Source organism: Echeneis naucrates, chromosome 11 (assembly GCF_900963305.1).
Source record: "Echeneis naucrates chromosome 11, fEcheNa1.1, whole genome shotgun sequence".
Classification (NCBI taxonomy): domain Eukaryota; kingdom Metazoa; phylum Chordata; class Actinopteri; order Carangiformes; family Echeneidae; genus Echeneis; species Echeneis naucrates.
This window is the reverse complement of record NC_042521.1, coordinates 8,366,516-8,383,800: the sequence shown is the minus strand read 5'-3', so window position 1 is coordinate 8,383,800 and position 17,285 is coordinate 8,366,516. Positions and strand designations below refer to the sequence as shown.

The 17,285-nt window shown below is 39.6% G+C and overlaps 1 protein-coding gene across 2 annotated transcripts; it reads left to right on the top strand.

Moving 5' to 3' along the window:
* Window positions 1–3,799: 3,799 nt before the first annotated feature.
* Window positions 3,800–17,213, top strand: ncaldb (neurocalcin delta b). Of its 2 annotated transcripts, none has more exons than XM_029514894.1 (4): window positions 3,800–3,997; window positions 13,149–13,579; window positions 14,838–14,943; window positions 15,108–17,213. In XM_029514894.1, exons 2-4 carry the CDS (start codon window positions 13,202–13,204, stop codon window positions 15,200–15,202), a joined length of 579 nt encoding a protein of 192 aa, XP_029370754.1. In that variant the 5' UTR covers window positions 3,800–3,997; window positions 13,149–13,201; the 3' UTR covers window positions 15,203–17,213. The 2 variants fall into 2 exon arrangements, with proteins under 2 accessions (XP_029370754.1, XP_029370753.1); XM_029514893.1 differs by having other exon boundaries at window positions 3,801–3,997; window positions 13,146–13,579.
* Window positions 17,214–17,285: the final 72 nt, after the last annotated feature.

Genomic DNA, 17,285 nt, shown 5'->3' with positions numbered 1-17,285 from the left:
TCCAGCCAAGCTCCAGTTCCATCTACTGCCACAGCAGGTGGCCTTTTAACAAACTGCTGACGCTCTTGCTAGACACAGTGATTATATCTGTGCTTCATTACACAGCATTTTGTATCCTTGTTTTTGTTACTCTTCTGGTATATAAAATGATCATTAGGCCAATTTTTGACAGCATCCCTGATATTATCACTTTACATAGTTCCTCAATATGACAGGCGCTGTTGTGTTGCATGTCACAGTCCCATGATTGCAAACAGGTGAGGACTTATACCTGACCCTCGGTGTCACAACAGCAGAGAGGAGACACTGTCTGAAAAGTACTTAAGTAAACTCTGGCTCCGACTCTAATTCATTAGTGACGTGAGTCCACGGACCCGTCCTGACTCAGCTTATCAGCACCACAGAGCTCTCTGAAGTCGAGGCATATAGGCTTTTAATGTTGCCTCCTCTAAAAATAAAATTCCAAAACAGTGCTGATGAGTTGGCCCAACCATTTATAAATGGTGTTTGTGCCGTCTCCTGTCTACTCTCGTAAAAAAAAAAAAAAGAAATTAAGTCTTTTAGTTTAAGAGATAGACCAATGCAAATAATATAATATAATGTGTAGAGAATCTGAATAATGCAGGTAAGCGCCACAGCTGCTACATCTATGAACAAGTGGAAAGGTTTATCATTCTTTGTGTTTTTGTATTATTGGGTCAATATTAAAATTCACTCAAATATAGTGGTTAATTGTTCTGTTTGTTGTTCTATAGTATAATCTTGGAAATTTCAGTTAATAGTTTAAGAATTGATCTTTATTTACTTTGAATGCAAAATCTTAATGTGTGAAAACGATTGTAACTGCAATGTCAAGAAAAATAATGGGCGGTGGTGCTGAAATGTAATGGAGCAAAAGTATAAAGTACATTGAAATTAAAAAGTACCACAAAATTGTACTGAAGTAGAGCACACAATTAGATGTGCTTGATATTGAAATTGAGTGACCGTTTGGTCTTATTTTCATTTCCTGTTCTACTGAATTTTTCTTATTCATAGTTATCACAACACTGCAATACTGCAGAACAGCTGTCTCCAACCTCCGGGCCGCACAGAAAGAATAAATAACGTACATTATTTATGTTTTATTTATTATGTGAAGTTGAACTATGTTTTATTTATCATATCATAGATTCTGTAATAAGTATGACATATGTCCTCAGTGACTCAGCTTCCCCTAAGTGCTTTTGCTCCTGTGTTGGTCCCAGGCAGGTTCAGAGGATTTCCCCTCCTGCAGGTGCTGATGTCTTGCACATGCACACAGTTGACACCTGCTTCAGTCGAATGGTTCTGAAGAGGGTCAACACGCAACTCTCAGCATGTTCTGGTTGAGAATAAATTCACCTGCTCGGTAATCCAATCAGAGCATTAGTCGGTTGCTAATGACGCACAGCTCTGTACAGTTAGGTCACAGGTCGACTCAGTGGAGCTGGACATTTTCTGTGACTGTGACAGGATCACCTGCTCCTCAATGGTGTCCACTAACATCTGCCTTGACATATTGATGAGTGGACTGGCCAAAATCATGAGAAAACTTAAATGAGTAAAATAAAGAAGTTGTTGAGCAGTGAACTATGCTATAATGCATTCTCACAGGTTCATATCGTACATTGTGAGTAATATCGCTGTAACCTTTAGGAGCTTTTCCTCAACTAAATCCCAACCTTCAGCCTGGGAGTGGGTGCCAGTGAGTTTAAGTCACCTCAGAATTTTTGGCCACACTCTGCAGCAGGTTCAGGGCAGCAGAAGGTTAGCCCTGCCTGATTAGGTAATAGATAATCAGAGAGAAGAGGCTGTCGGTCCAGTGTGGTGCAGCTCTGTGGCCCTAAAGCCGCTGTTACCTAATGACAGAGCCCGTGTAGCGCCATGGGCTGGCTGATTTAGAAGGTGGCTCTTCAATTCAAAGCCTCTTGGCATTTGAGCTGTGGCAGGCCAGGCCTCACTGGAGTGTGTGCATAGATGGATGGGTGTGGAATTAGCGATGGCTCTTCAGTGGACCGCCAGTCAGATCAATGTTATGCAAACCTATTAGTCAGAGGTTACTTTGGAGTGTTAGCTCCACACAGTGCTTGGGGACTTTCCCTTAGGGTCAAATTCACTGATGAGCTCTCACATCTGTTAAGAGTGAATAATAAAGTTGTCTGTGGGTTCAAGGTCAGTGACATAGCTTTACATGTTCTCACAACATGCCAATGATTTACTCACCATCACACTGCACTGTTTGCCTTTGTTTGGTGTTTGCTCATTGCCAATGTGTTTATTTTACATAAGCCTAACAAAAATCAATTTAAATGTTATGAAATGTTTTTGGTACATTCTTCTATTTACACATTATGTTCATCATGCAGACAATTTATCCATCCAATTTATCCAGATCCAGCCTTAATATAAATTCTTTAACTATTCCAACATGGGGAACCAATTGATTTCACATTTGCACCACTGGGAAAAGAAGTGCAACATGAAATTTTATCTGAAAAAATAAAAATCTTTTACATTTGCTTCTTGGATGTGATGAATCACTGAGTTTCATGATCCATCGGCGTGGTCAGGATTTTGCTGACTCACCAGGATGGAGGGCTTCTCGGTGTACTTTATAAGGCCATTAAGAAAATGCTCCTTGGAACACTGTCTGAATAAGCCCCATGGCTTTGACTTCCACTAATCATCTTAGGTAAAGCATGGCTCCCAATGTGCCTGCACTGGAACACCTGTACTGGGCCACAGCAAAGACATGCTGGTTATCATAATCATAATCTTTCTCATTGTATTCATACAATACTCAGAATTTACTAAGCTTCTTACAGTGTCACTCCAGCAATATATCAATTGTTGACAATGGAAATGAGAACAAAGCAAATACATTTTTTTTAAGTGCATCAGAGGGCTTTTCTGATGCACCTTATTAAGGACAAAACAGCAAAGCAGATAAAGCATACAGAATGGATAGAAAACTAGGGCTGGAAAATGCATTCGCATGAAAAAACATTTGCATAATTCACATTATTTAAGATGTGAGAGAGTAAGGTCAGATCACACGCAGTGCAGGGCTGCACAAACAAATAATGAATAATGTCTAATGAAAGATATGAAATGCTTTTTTCAAAGGCTTTTGTTTGTTTTTGCTTTATTGTTCTTATCAGCAACACATTTCAACTTCTAGCTGATAAATTCTTAATAGGCCACAGAAATAAAATCCATCTTCTGAGAAACACTGAGATGCTGGAAAATAACCTTAGTTTATCCTTTTCAAAATGTAAAATATGATGCAAATACCATTTTATTTAACCTGCCCTGACACAAAAGGATACGAAGGAGCAAAGAAAAAAGAGAAATCAGGTGCAGACTATTAAAACCATAGGAAGATAGACAAGTATAGTGGATAGAGGAAACAAAGAGAAAGAAACAATATAGCTGCATAAAATGTACTGCATCATTATTATTATAATTCATGTTGTTGTAGTAATGGTGGTTGTATTAATAGCATGGCAATTACAATTGTAAATTAATATAAATATTCACTGTGCTTTGGCAACATCTGAATATTAATTATCAGGTGGATAAAGCTCAGTGCTCAGGTTCGTGTTACCGTCCGTGTTTTTTGGTGACTTTATTTGCTGGAAAACAAACTCCTGTCTTCATTTTTACACACTTAATCGCCATTCAGACACCGAGTTCTTGTTGCCAGGACAACGGCGCTCCTCATTGGTCGCCGGCCGACCACGTGACGCGCGGGCCTGACGTCACGCCGGCAGCCTGCGGGGCTAAGCGGAGTGTGGGCTGCAGTTCGGCGAGAAGCTGCCGGAGTTGGAGCTGAGAGCAGCCGGAGGAAGTCCCGCTCCTGACAACCTGTTGCCCCGTCTCTCCAACTTCTTCTCATTCGCTCCCCGGGGGACGCAAGGTGATGGACTATTAAAGAGACTTTCAACAGGCCCTTCTACAGCGAGTTAAAAGCGAGGTAAGTTGTCGTTAACGAGCCTCTTCCCTCCTTCGCAGTTTGTCCGCTTCCTGTTACTCTTTTTTTTCCTTTCTTTTCTTTTTTATTGTCTCGCAGTTCAGGTGAGTCGAGTTTACACACTAAAGGTGTGCAAACAATCACCGACACTCAGTTAGATAACTGAACCAGTTGTGCTTACACCATATTCTCCATAAGTTTTCCGTGCAGTAGCATGATAAGATGCTAGCAGCGGATAAAGCTTTACCCACATTCCTAATTCGGATCAAGCTGCTTCTTCTTCTTCTTCTCCTCCTCCTTCTTCTTCTTCTTCTTCTTCTTCTTCTTCTTCTTCTCGTCCTGAATGAACCCTCTGACGAGCTTGTTGTCTTCACTCTGCACATTTTTAAAAGTAGCATGAATGAGAACGGGAAGCGAAAGAGGAGTCCTGAGGTAGGATATCTCATTTCAGCAAATACACATCAGTCAGTCAGAGGATTAGAGCCGGAGAGAGGAGGAAGACGGACTGTGTGACAAGTGAAAGGAAATGTTTGTTTTTCTGGAAATGGATGTCTTCGGTCCATGTTCCGTCTCCATTGTGCACGCTGGCAGTACACAGCTATGATTGCAATTTAAAAGAAGTAGAAGCATCAGAACTTGATTAGAGTCATCAGATCAGATCAGTGCTGGAACAATTTACCAGTCATCATTAGTTATCTGTCAAGCAATAATCAAAATTGCAGCCTCTACTTGATTGTCGTGTTGCAGCAACTTAAAATAACACAACTCTGCTTATATATATCTGTTTATATAACTGTACACTTCACTCTGTTCTTTATACAGTGGTTGTTTAAATCAAAGATCTACTGTAGTTTCTCTGATCCAGAGGTGAGAGTTTAACGTTTCTTGGCTCTGAAGATGTTCCATTTTATCAAAAATGAAAAGATAACACTAATTAATCCAACTCACCTGTATGTATATTGTGGTATATACAGCAGGCCAAATAATTAACCAGACAAACTGCATGGAATATAGTCACTTTGCAACCCTTCAGCAAATAGCTTTGTCAGTTGACCATTTTGGTTTCAGGTTTCCACCAAACAAGGTGCTCAAGTAGGACTGGGGATTAAAAACACACAAGTCATGATCGCTGCTTCTTAAAGTTGCTTTAAGAGTTTGCTTGTCCCTTTGCAAATGTACTTTTTTTTGGCCAGTGGCCTATTGTTGAATATTCCTGTTGTGGTTTGATGTGAGAAGTAAACAGGAACCCTTCATTGTGAATTTTCTTGGGCAGTTGTACTGAAGTTTGAGGAGGTGATGTGAGAGGATGATATGAGTGGACACAGAGGCAGAAAAAGAAATACTACAGTGACAGGTGAAGCTTTACTTCACAAGCCCAAGTGAAAAGTTTAGATGCAGGAAAGGAGAGGGAACAGAAAACTGTTAATGACACAAAGACACACAAAATAATGTTTTGCTGCCTTTGAATCTTCTGAGGTGAAGTAGGCTGTCCAGCTCCTCCTCTCACATCAAGGAGCCAAATCAACAGAGCAAGAGAAATCTGAAGACCTATGTAGACCTGACGAAAGGGTGGAGTTGAGATAATAGCCCCTTTGGTGTTAGAACCATCCCACCAAACATTTCAAGATGCTGAATGCTTACAAATGTTCTCTAAATTTGAACAGATGATCTATTTTTGTTGATGTGGGTGTCTTGTGGGTTTGTTCTGGGCCAGACTAACCACAATGGCAGCATCCTCTATAGTTAAGCTTGTCTGGGCAGCAGTTAGTGCTCTTTTGAATAGAATTAGATCTCTCTTAGAGGAAGCAGACGAGAAAAGTGATTTGGAGAAAGCAAAGATGAGATGAAGACTCCACCAAGGAAGGAAAGCAAAAGAGGGAGTTTAAAAGACAAGAAAAAACTGACTGTTGTGTAGATAATATTTTCAACAGAAGGCATTGTTTTTTTGTTTGTTTGTTTTTTTTTTACATGCTGCGTAGCAGATATGTATTACACACAGAGACGGGTGGGAGTTGTTTAGTCATCAGACAGATTGACATTTCCATCTCTGCAGGCTTTGTCTTTACACTAGACTGTTTCAGTGAGAGGCACTTTTAGATGGTCACTGCAAAGCAAACAGCACTCCCTTCATGCAATCAGTGACAATTTGCTGCGAGAGTGCGTGTGTGTGTGTCCAATCCTGACTGGTTTGCAGCTCTGGCTGCCTTCTTGCAGTTGTTGTCAGTGACACTTTTTTTTATCTTGTTCCCATTCATTCCCTCATAATGGCCTCTCTGTCATGATTGCGGTATCTACAGCCCCTTGACGCACAAGGCTCTCTGGCTGACAATGGAAGCTCGTCTGTGCTGAATTATGATGAACTTGCTGCTTCAGGTCTCCTAAAGACGGAATTTGTAGTAACATTTAGAAAAAGGAAGACATGATCTCAGACATCATCAAGCTCTGAAATAATTTTCAAAAATTGTTTGAAGCCCACACTTTATTTTCCATTGCTGGAAAATGACCCCCAAAAAACCCCAATCTAACTAAACAGTTCAACATTCAGAAAAGCAATCCTGTCACTTGTGCCAGTATCTAAATTGAATATCAGTTCAGTCGGAACATTCACCAATATTTATGTTTCACTTAAATGACAGGCAGAGTAATAAAGATAGTATTGCAATAAAAACTAAATTTAGGAGTGTTGGAGGAAGTTGAAGACTATTTTTAGCACCGTTGCAATGGACATTTTGTTAGTCACTTCTTTCAGCTTTGGTTTGATCTGAAGTATTCATAATTAAGGCAGCTGCACAACTCCATTACAGCATAGTTTAGCCTGCAAATAAATCTTTCAATTAATTAATTTGCTTATGAAATGTTAAACAATTAGGGGAATGGAATTGTTTGCTTATTTTCTCCAACCAATAATAGAAACTCTAAAATTGCTCTAAAATTGCTCTAAAATTATCAACCAGTTGTAGATTGTCGTTAATTATGAGGGTATTTATTTTTGTGGGGCTAAACTGGATTATATTTGTGTCCTGAGACTATCAGCATTATTCTTATTTTTAATCTCAGTTTGGAAAGCTTTTTCACCAAGAGATTTTCATTGGCTTACTTGTAACTTGGTTTAACCCTTTACTGATGGCACTGTAAGAGTGTTAGCCTGACAGCAACAGCCTAAATTCTTCTGCTGGAGATGTTTCCTTCGATTCTGGTACAGGTTGGACCAGCAGTGGACCAGTTCTGACCTTAGACCAAATAACACAGGAGATAAAGTTGCAGCCAGATATTCAAAGAGGTACTTAAACATGCTGAACAGCTCTGGTCACGGTACTTGTAATGTGAGCATGGGTGTTCCTGAAGCTATGCCATGCTGCAACAGCAGTTCGATGGTGGCGATCACATGTCTGCCAATCAGACATGTGATTGCAAAGAAGCTGTAGCCATATGAGTCAAAATTCAAGTGAGAAACCAGAAAATGTCCCTTTACATATCTGTCAGAATTACTGTGTATAGGTTATTGCAATTTTTGTATGACTGTTTCTGCTTCTGTTTTAACGTGCTTTAACAGTTGTGTCTTGTGGAACATATTTTTTGAGCTTTCTGTGCTCCTAACAAATCTAAAGTGTAGTTTCTCTGTTGTGTCTTTGATGTGTTTTTGTTCGTCATCAGTGTAGGTGCTGTTTTCAGTTGCACACATGCAGCGCTAAATGAAATCTAAAGTCTGAGGTAAAAACAGCTGTCAAGAGCTGAGAGTCTTCAGAAAGCTGTAAGAGCTCACTGGTGTTTGTTGAAGGTTTGCCAGCCCGTTTATTTTCAACAGCGTCTGAACTTCAATGCACTTGAATGACACTGATGTTGGTCTGTTGATTAAAATGTTTAAAGTTATCTTACAACGCTACACTGCTTTGGTGTGGTTATGCATTTTCATGTCCGTCCAATTTGTCATCTACAACCAAATAATGTGAGTGGATAAAAGACAGGAAATGAGTTTGCATCAGCATTGCTGGTGTCCCAGCTGCTTGAGCCTGGTCCAGCGTTTCCTTCTGTTTTTGGAGTATAACTGTTCCATCCTTCTGACATTCACAAGATGTGGTCAGAAAGTGCGTCACAAAACCTAAAATAGGTTTCCATTCAAAATATACCACTCGTTACTCAGTGTCGTTTATAGCTGAAATCTGACATTTTGTACGTCTGTGATGAGCGCTACTTGAAAAGATGTTTGAGTTACAGGAAAAAGTTGTCAAGAATCGGGCCTTTGACGTAACCATACGAAATTGTTGTCTTTTAATGGCTCCAGCAGATTGACGACATCCTTGACCTGCCAGGTAACATTTATAGGAGCTGTTTGAATCCTCAGCACCATTTGTCTCCTTGTGGTGCAGCCTGAAATCAAGATCACATTCATGTTTGAACTTCAGATTAGTCCTTTTCTGAACCTGTCAAGTCTGAGCCAGTTAAAGTGGTCATTTTAAATATCTCCAGGTGATGTTCACCACCAAGTGAATATCAGATTTAAGATCCTCCAGGTCTGGTAAGCTTTAGCCTGTTATGTTGAGAATAAGTGTCCTTGACTTTGCAGCGTGGTCACAGATGGAGCATTATGAATATCATTGATAAGTTAACTGTCTCTGATGAAGTTTCTTTTCAGGCATTGTGACTCTGCCGGCCTCCAGGCATCTCCTGGTCACTGTTCTTGGATTAGCTGTGGGACTCTTAGGTTAAGATTTACCTTCAGGATATAAATGGAGACTTCTGCCTGTTATGTAAGCAAGCAACAAGATGTTCTGTGTCATGTGGACGGCCTCTGCTTCAAGCAGCGAGGATGGGTCACCTGAAGTTGAAATGCAAGAATTTTATTTCATTTTGTGTTCCTCAGTGATACAAAATGCTTAAATGCATATTTTATCTTCTCCAAACAAAAAAAGTATATATACTCCATGAGTACTGGTATTTATGCTTCTGTAAGATTTATTTATTTATTTTTAACTAATGGTAAGCCTTATTTAAATAGGACAAACTGTTAATCTATAGTGCTATATTGTCCATTAATAATTGGCAAAATAGATCCATTCCAGTGCTCAGGAACCAAAGACTTTCATTTTTACTATTATAGAATATGAAATAAATAAATAAATACATACTCGCATAGTAAGTAATTTTGTGCCAATTTATATATTGACTAATAGTCTCTGTATGTTTGGGAATGTTTCAGTCTGATATATATTTAGGGGAAAATGCTAAATAATAATACTTAATTATTTGGGATATTTTGTTGAAACATGCTTTTACACAAACTTAAAGCTTCTATCTTTGAGTTTGATGATGATGATATGATTATTTATTTGTTTTATTTTTTTCTGTGCAGTGCAGGAGGTCTTGTTGTTGTTGGTTCAGGGTTTCAAGAGTTAAATCTGTTTGAGAGCCTAGAAGGTTGATCCTGTGCTCTTTGAAAGGTCTCAAACTGCCTTTTGTTCTGCTGGTTAAAACCCAACCAAGCCGAGGTCACTGTCTCCATCTGAGACACACTCAGCAGGTTAAACCAGCACTCGCTTGCTTGCCAGGACCTTATAAGATGGTCAAGGTAGTAATTTGTCTCCACCATGTGACCTGTCGGTTATGTAATGAGGCCATCACAGGTCTGCTAGCAGCTGCAGGTAAGAGTATTAGTGGTTAATTGTAGGCGGTGATCTAAGGAGAGCCAGAAATAGTCAAGTGCTTAGGATCACTTGTTTGAAGGGATGTTCAGTGGACGTCGCGTCTTAAAATCCACACAGAACTCCAGTCAGGAGTGAGAGCGGGTCCCATTTTGGCTGTTCATTAAAGTTCACATTACTTTCGCAGATACTGTGATACAAGATTCCTATTTGAAGTGAACTTTAGCCTACAGGTGAATTTAAATGTGATTTAGTTGGGTGCAAATAATTAAAACACATACATATAGAAAAAAAAGTAATTAACTAAACTTTAAAGGTACAATTCTACTAATTTTGCTTGAGTTTGTCTGAAGTCATTATAGTTGCAGTGGACGGACCTGCTGTGGATTCAGATCAGTGCCGTCTCAGTTAGTTTGTAGTACTGTCACTGAACTGTGTGAGGCACTTCTCTGAACCGGCTCATCAGGAAAGCATTTTAACTGGGGAAAAAGACCAAACATCCTTAGACTATGTATAAATAAATAAATAACCTGAGCTAAAACTTTAATATAACCACCTCCGTATAGTAAAAACAGCTGCAATGGTTTGTTAAAAAAAAAAAAAAAAAAAATCGATGAACACACTGTAATTTGCCTTTACGCAGGGTTATGTGGTTATAACTTCTCCCATGAGGACTTTTTTTTTTGCTTATAAATGCTCAGTATGGGGGTTTTGTACAATTAGCGACAAAGATGGTAAACAATGACTACTTTCCTCAATTAAAAAAAATTATATATATATATATACACACACATCTACAACAGTAACACAGTTCTTCTTTAACAATAAAGAAGAAGCAGTGAGTAGATTAGATTTTCCACTCTTGAAAATCATAATGGCGATTTTTTTTTTTTTTTTCTTCCCCCCCTCCCCACCCTATTTTGACATTTTATTTTATTTAACTGGGAGCAAATAATGATCTGATCCACATGAAACATTTCCTTTCAGCTCTGGTTTAAAAAAAACAAAAAAAAACAAAACACCTTTCAAATGTCTAACAGCTGGCTCAATACATTGTGTAGCTCATGCCGTGTTGTTGAGAGCAACCCAAATTAATTTCCCCCCTCTTTAGAGTAATGGATAGAGAGACACGTTTTAGTTGGCTGTGTTCCTGTGTAAACAGTCTGGATGAAAAGAGTCTGTGATTAGGCCCGTAGCTAAGAGCAAATACTTTAACAAGCAGACCGTCTATGCAGAAAGTGTTTTTAAATTCTGTTGGGCTCCGAAATGCAACGTGAAGTGCTGTGTTTACTTGAGTACTACATGCCAAAAACAAGAGCAAGTATGGTCAGTTGTCATGAGAACGTGACCTCAGTAATTACGGAAATGCTCCACAATCCATTAGGAACTTCAGGGGAAGACTGAAGAGTATGTGACAAACCAGTCACCACACGAGACCAGAGCTGAGGTTATGAATTAGAGTGGAGACAACCAGGATGATGTTGATTAGCCTGAGTGTGTTGGCGCATACTGGTGAAGTCACATGGCTAATCAATGGACTGTATAAAAAAAGCATACACCTCCCTGAAGGCGGAAAGCTGAAAATGTCTAGATAGTTTCCAAATGACAAGGAAAGCTGCGAAAATCCATTGAATCTCCTGTAACTTCCAAGAGTCAAAGCATGCTTCAGAAGTGCACAGGAAATAATACACTTTAGAACAAAACAAAACAGAAGAAAACAATTAAGATAATTGAAAGAAACAAAGGAAAAAAGATGGAATGGAATTGGAAAAGGGTAATAATGATTCGGCACTGGATGTGTTTTGTTTCAGGATATTTAAACAGGTGTTAATCTCCCTTCCATCCTTTCCCTTGCTTTCACACTGGCACTAAAGTGACCTGCAGCTAACAGCAGGGAGGTGGCTGCCACATTATAACACAGGCACAACCAAACAAGATTTTTCTTAACAATGTATCTGGTAATTTTGCAAAAACTGTCAAAATTACCAGATAGATTGGTGTGTAACTGTCTTGTTTCTAACACCTTGTGCACAGGCATTTTATTGTGTTTGCTGCTGTAGCTACTCTTTTAATTAGTACCAATTACATTTTGATTTACTATATCACCACTGAATCTCCCAGTTAACAGGGAAGAACACACTGGTTCTTTTCATAATTGGCCTTGGATCAGGTTAATGAATGAATCAGATGAATCACTGTCTACAGGTGGATACAGTGTAGTTTTAAAAGAAACATGTAAATGTTTACTTGCATGACTTAATAAGGGTCAGAAAAACCCACAGTTGGTTCTAAAATATTTTACTGAAGGGCAAAGTTTAGTCAATAATTTGATGTGCTGTTTGCTTTTTTTTTTTTTACATCTTATCTACTACTCATTTACATTTTTATAGCTTGACTTGGCTGGAAATAGAGGCGAAAGATCATTACATCCTTTCCTGGAACAAGCTACCTCTACTGTAATTTGCTTTGGCCCGACCTGACTGGTGATTTTTATCTGTCATTATCCTCGGCTAAGCTTGGAACAGCTTCCCTCTTGTCTTCAGCCTGGACAGCTCAGCAGCAACAAGCAGTCTGACAGGGGAGAAATGCAAAGCACAGTAGCCGCAGGGGTAGATGATGAAGAGCATCCTCTGTTAAGTGCTAAGGCTCTCTGTATACTTTGGTTACAGAGAAATGTGATTTCTTGTCACAGCTCGTCAGCTTCAGTTAGGTCAAATTGGAAGACAGATGCACTACAATCCAGCCTCTCTGTTTCTGCAGATTATCTTTGAAATACATCAACAAAAGCCTATGAGGTCAATAAACAAACTTGACTATTAATATAGAGGATGTGTATATCAAAGCTCCTGCAGGAAATGGAAGCTGCATCTGCAGAAGAGCATGCACAGCCCAACTGACATTGGTTTGTGTTATCAAATGTGCTTGTGCACACTGGTTAAAGTACAAGTACGGTTGTGCATCTGTGGTAGTTTTGTACCTTGAGAGCATTTGGTGGTGTCGCACTACACATGCATCAGTTTGTCGCTGTGTCTGCACAAGAGCATATGTCAAACTTTCACCTCCCTGATTAGGGGTAATCAACCGGCTGTCAGGTTTTTGTTTTTATTATTTTATAAGTCAGGATGAAATAAACAGTGTCATATGAAGATTCTGACATCCTCTGATAGGTTTTCTCACTGGTCATTTTTAGGCAGGAGTGCTGTGGTAAGTACAGCCTGAATATTTTGTCTCATTTTTTTTAGATGGTAAACAGCAACAACCCTGCTCATGAAATATGGCATTTACTGTATGAGATGGCACCCGTTTTTCCTTGATATGTGTTTTATGATTTAAAATGTTTGGTTACATTCCTTGAGGGGACTCTTCTGCTTATTTCCGACAGGGACTGAACTGTATAATTAGATTACCGTCCTTCCTCTCCACCCCCCCTTCCCACTCTGTATCAAAAAGGCTCAAGCCTGTTTTTGGATGACTTCTAACATCCTCTCTCTGTCTCTTGCTTTCTTCCTCAGCAGTCTAAAGCGCCGCCGCCCTCACACCAACCACAGCCTCAGCAGAAGCAACCACCATGGGTAAACAGAACAGCAAGCTCCGTCCTGATGTCATGCAGGACTTGGTGGAGAACACAGACTTCACTGAGCACGAGATAACTGAGTGGTACAAGGGCTTCTTGCGGGATTGTCCCAGTGGTGCGCTCTCCATGGAGGAGTTCAAGAAGATCTACGCCAACTTCTTCCCATATGGAGACGCCTCCAAGTTCGCCGAACATGTCTTCCGCACGTTTGACGCCAACGGAGACGGGACCATAGACTTCAGGGAGTTCATCATCGCCCTGAGTGTGACCTCACGTGGTCGACTGGACCAGAAGCTGAAGTGGGCATTCAGCATGTACGACCTGGATGGGAATGGATACATAAGCAAGGCAGAGATGCTGGAGATTGTAACGGTGGGTGTGCTGGGGTGCTTTAGTCTTGCATTCCTCTGTCTTTATCCTCTATTCCCTCATTCCATTCATACTGTGTGCCTCTTCAGCTTTTTATAGCCGTCAGACTTTCAGTGGTCATTGCATGCCATCACGGTAACACCATACTGTCTGGTATTTAAACTTCTCCTGTTCTGAAGCAACATTTTGCTCAGCCATTCAGGCCAGCTGCTACATCATATATCCATCTGCTTCTGTGTTGTGCACCATTTGACTGCCCACTGCAGGGAAACCAGCAGCTGTGTAATTTTAGAAACCAGCAGTTCCCTCAGTTCCTGAGACGAACCAAAATAAGACTTGGCTGTGGTATATTTCTAGAAGGGAACGGTGTTCCTCTGAGCTGCCGGCTTCTGTCCGACTGTCAGATTCACATACGCACACACACCATTCTGCAAAGCCTCACAATGTTGTTGCATCACACATCGTGGAACAAAAGAATGTGCATGTCTAAAGTTAGTAAGTGTGTTTAAGTGTGTTACAGGAGTGCTGTACATAATTCCATTGATATTAGTGTTAAAGATCAATACAGCCGACTAACCAATTGGCTAATGATGAAAGTGGTTAATGCCTGCAGCCTTGATCACTGTTGTTGGTTGGGTTTTTATCTGTGTGATGGATGCAGCTGTATCCATCTGTTGGTTCCATCCATCTGGTGCATGTTTCCTGCATTGGAAGTGTGAAAACTGCATCAGTTCTGTGGTTAAACAGTGAAGACGATGAGGATTGATAATGTAGAAGCGAAAGCGTTGAAAATTAATAACGAGTTTGGTGTTGGTGTGGCCCGTTCATTAGACCACGAATATTAACAAACAAAGATGCTGCTGCTTTAAATGTGATGTCAGAAATCCTAAACAACGAGGCATAGCAAAATGTTATTACTTCTTTTTAAGCCATTTAAGCCTTGCTACTGTCTGCTCATCTGCAGTCAAATCAGGCAACCGAGCCCATCATAAACGAAAGTGATCGTTTATCTCGCTTCCTGCCAGAAGACACAAATGGATTCATGGGTTGTACATACAAATTTCACTTTGACATTTTTTTTTTCTCCTTGCACTGTGCAACATCTCACATCAAATCAACAGTTATGCCTCTGCTGAGAATCACTGCTATAAAATATGAAAACACACACAATGGGGGGAAAAAAACACTTAATGGAAATAGTCCAGAATTGTGTTTTTTGCTTCTTGTAAGAGTCCCTTTTTTCTGATTTCTCTGTGTTCAGGCCATTTACAAGATGGTTTCCTCTGTGATGAAGATGCCTGAGGACGAGTCTACACCTGAGAAACGCACAGACAAGATCTTCAGGCAGATGGACACAAATCGAGATGGTAAGACTTCCTCACTGTCTTTAATTCTGTCTGTAAAGCCTGCAACTGAATGTAATTTGAAGATCAGGGATTTTTTTTTTTTTTTTGAGAGAAAAGCTGTCACATGATGCTCTGCTGCTTTAGATTTGTTTCAGTGCATGAACTCTACTCTCCCTCTCTCCCAGGTAAACTGTCTCTTGAGGAGTTTGTTGAGGGAGCTAAGAACGACCCGTCCATTGTCCGACTGCTTCAATGTGATCCCAGCAGTGCTGGGCAGTAGAAAACTGGACTTTTCCCTTCACATTTTAATTATTATTTTCATTTTCAAAGTCTCTCCCAGTTGACCCTCCTGAGATTATCGACATATAAGCTATAGGGGCACATGTGCACACACACTCATAACACAGCTGTACATACTACAAATACCAATATATAATATTTGACACACTCACATGTACATGCATTACATGTGCCTCTATGGCTGGTCAAAAGCTGCAGACAGCATGGGTCTCTTATATGGTACAAATAGAACCCCAGGGACTAAAACCCCCTCAAGGACTTGTTAAACACTGAATCAAAGCTGTGCTATCTCTGAGAGGACAGCCAGTGAGGATAATCCAACAGATGCATGAGGTACGTTGAACTGAATCCAAGTTTGCTGTTTCTTTTTATTTTTGTTTGTTATTTTCGAAAGCATTATTCCTGATTTGAAGGAATCGTGCTCATGTTGTTCTCACTAACCGATTTGGGTTGTGACAATGGACAGATCTTGAAGTATTACAATCTGTCTCCATGGTGACACTGGACGAAATGAAGTACGAGTCTGGGACTACAAGTGTTGGCAACTTTAAGTGTGGCTCCGTAGACAGGAGATCTGGGAAATGTTTTTAATCATAGAAGAAGTTCAGAAGGGATGAAAAGATATGTTTTTAATGTATATTTTGGAGGAATGTTACATCAAACCAAAACTGACTCAGATTATGATGAAGGGGAATATTCTGACTACAGAGCACATCATCTGTTCTTTGAAAAGTGACTTTTTATGCCAAGTTTTGTGTCCACAAATAATATAAACACATCGTCACACATTCACTGAAAAACACACGAACTTGAGAGATGCATATGAAACTGAGCTGTGATTCTCTTTCTTAAACTACGACTCAAAAAGTATAGAAGCAAAAAGGAGACAAAAAGTTAGTTGTATGAATATATAGTATGTACTTATATATTCCTTTACTCTGTGATAACATTATGGCGATTTGCCACGATGGAAGAGATTCACTTTAAAAACTTTGACGTATAAATTATTGGAATGTGATGATTGACATTTTATTTTTCTTTTACTTGACAATTATGATATGAAAGAAAGTTGTACAGTATATTCACTCATATTTATGCTAGAGATGTTCCAAAAAAAAAGGAGAGGACCACATATTGCTTTGCATACAGCTTTGAACATTAACTCCTACATTTAGTTTATGTAGCTTATTTTCCCCTTTTGACAGAGAGAATAGCTTCAGATTTCACAGTTTGATACAGAAACCCCGCCCCCATTTCCCACTGCTGGTTTCATATCTTCCAGGAAGCCAGTAAATGTTGGCAGTCATTAAGTTTTTCATATTATGTGTTTAAATACTCACAAGATAAACAATAATGGCTGAAAACATGGTTTTTGTGCAAATTTGACATCTCCTGTTCTGGTTGTGCACTCTGTTTCCTCACCCGCAGCAAATTTCAAATAACACACAATTGTAAGTGTGTAACCAATTTGCCGATTCTGTGACAATGGAGATAATAGTTTTTACAACTATTACACACAGTAACAGCCACTTTACTGGCAGAACAAAGCACTGATGCAGATAAGATAAACTTAGAGCCACCTTTACCAAACCTCACTGTCTGTTCTGAGGATGTACTCCTAGCACTTCACTTCCTGTTTGATTTACACCTGCCCATCCCTGGTCCTAAGCAAACATGAGGTCCAGTACTCAACGAGGATTTCAAGGTTAAGACAAAGTGTTTTGGTAAGTTCTCCGGGCTTCTGCACATTTCAAATAGGCGATGGTACTTCAGCCCCACATTTAACTTCAATAGCAATTTGTGGTCAAGTGCCAAATATAGGTGAATAAATAAAAGAGAAAAACACAGTATTGTGTCCATTTATACTGTACAGTTGTTACCTGTCGAACAAAAAACTTGTATCATTTTGTAGATTTTGTATTGTTAACTTGCATTCTATGTTCTGTGTAGGATGTTCATTTTGTCATTCAAATAAAGGCAAAATGGGGAAATAGTTATTTTATTATTATTATATAGTGTCTAACTGACAGCTGATGTGGCAACTCTTATGCCGTCATGACCAC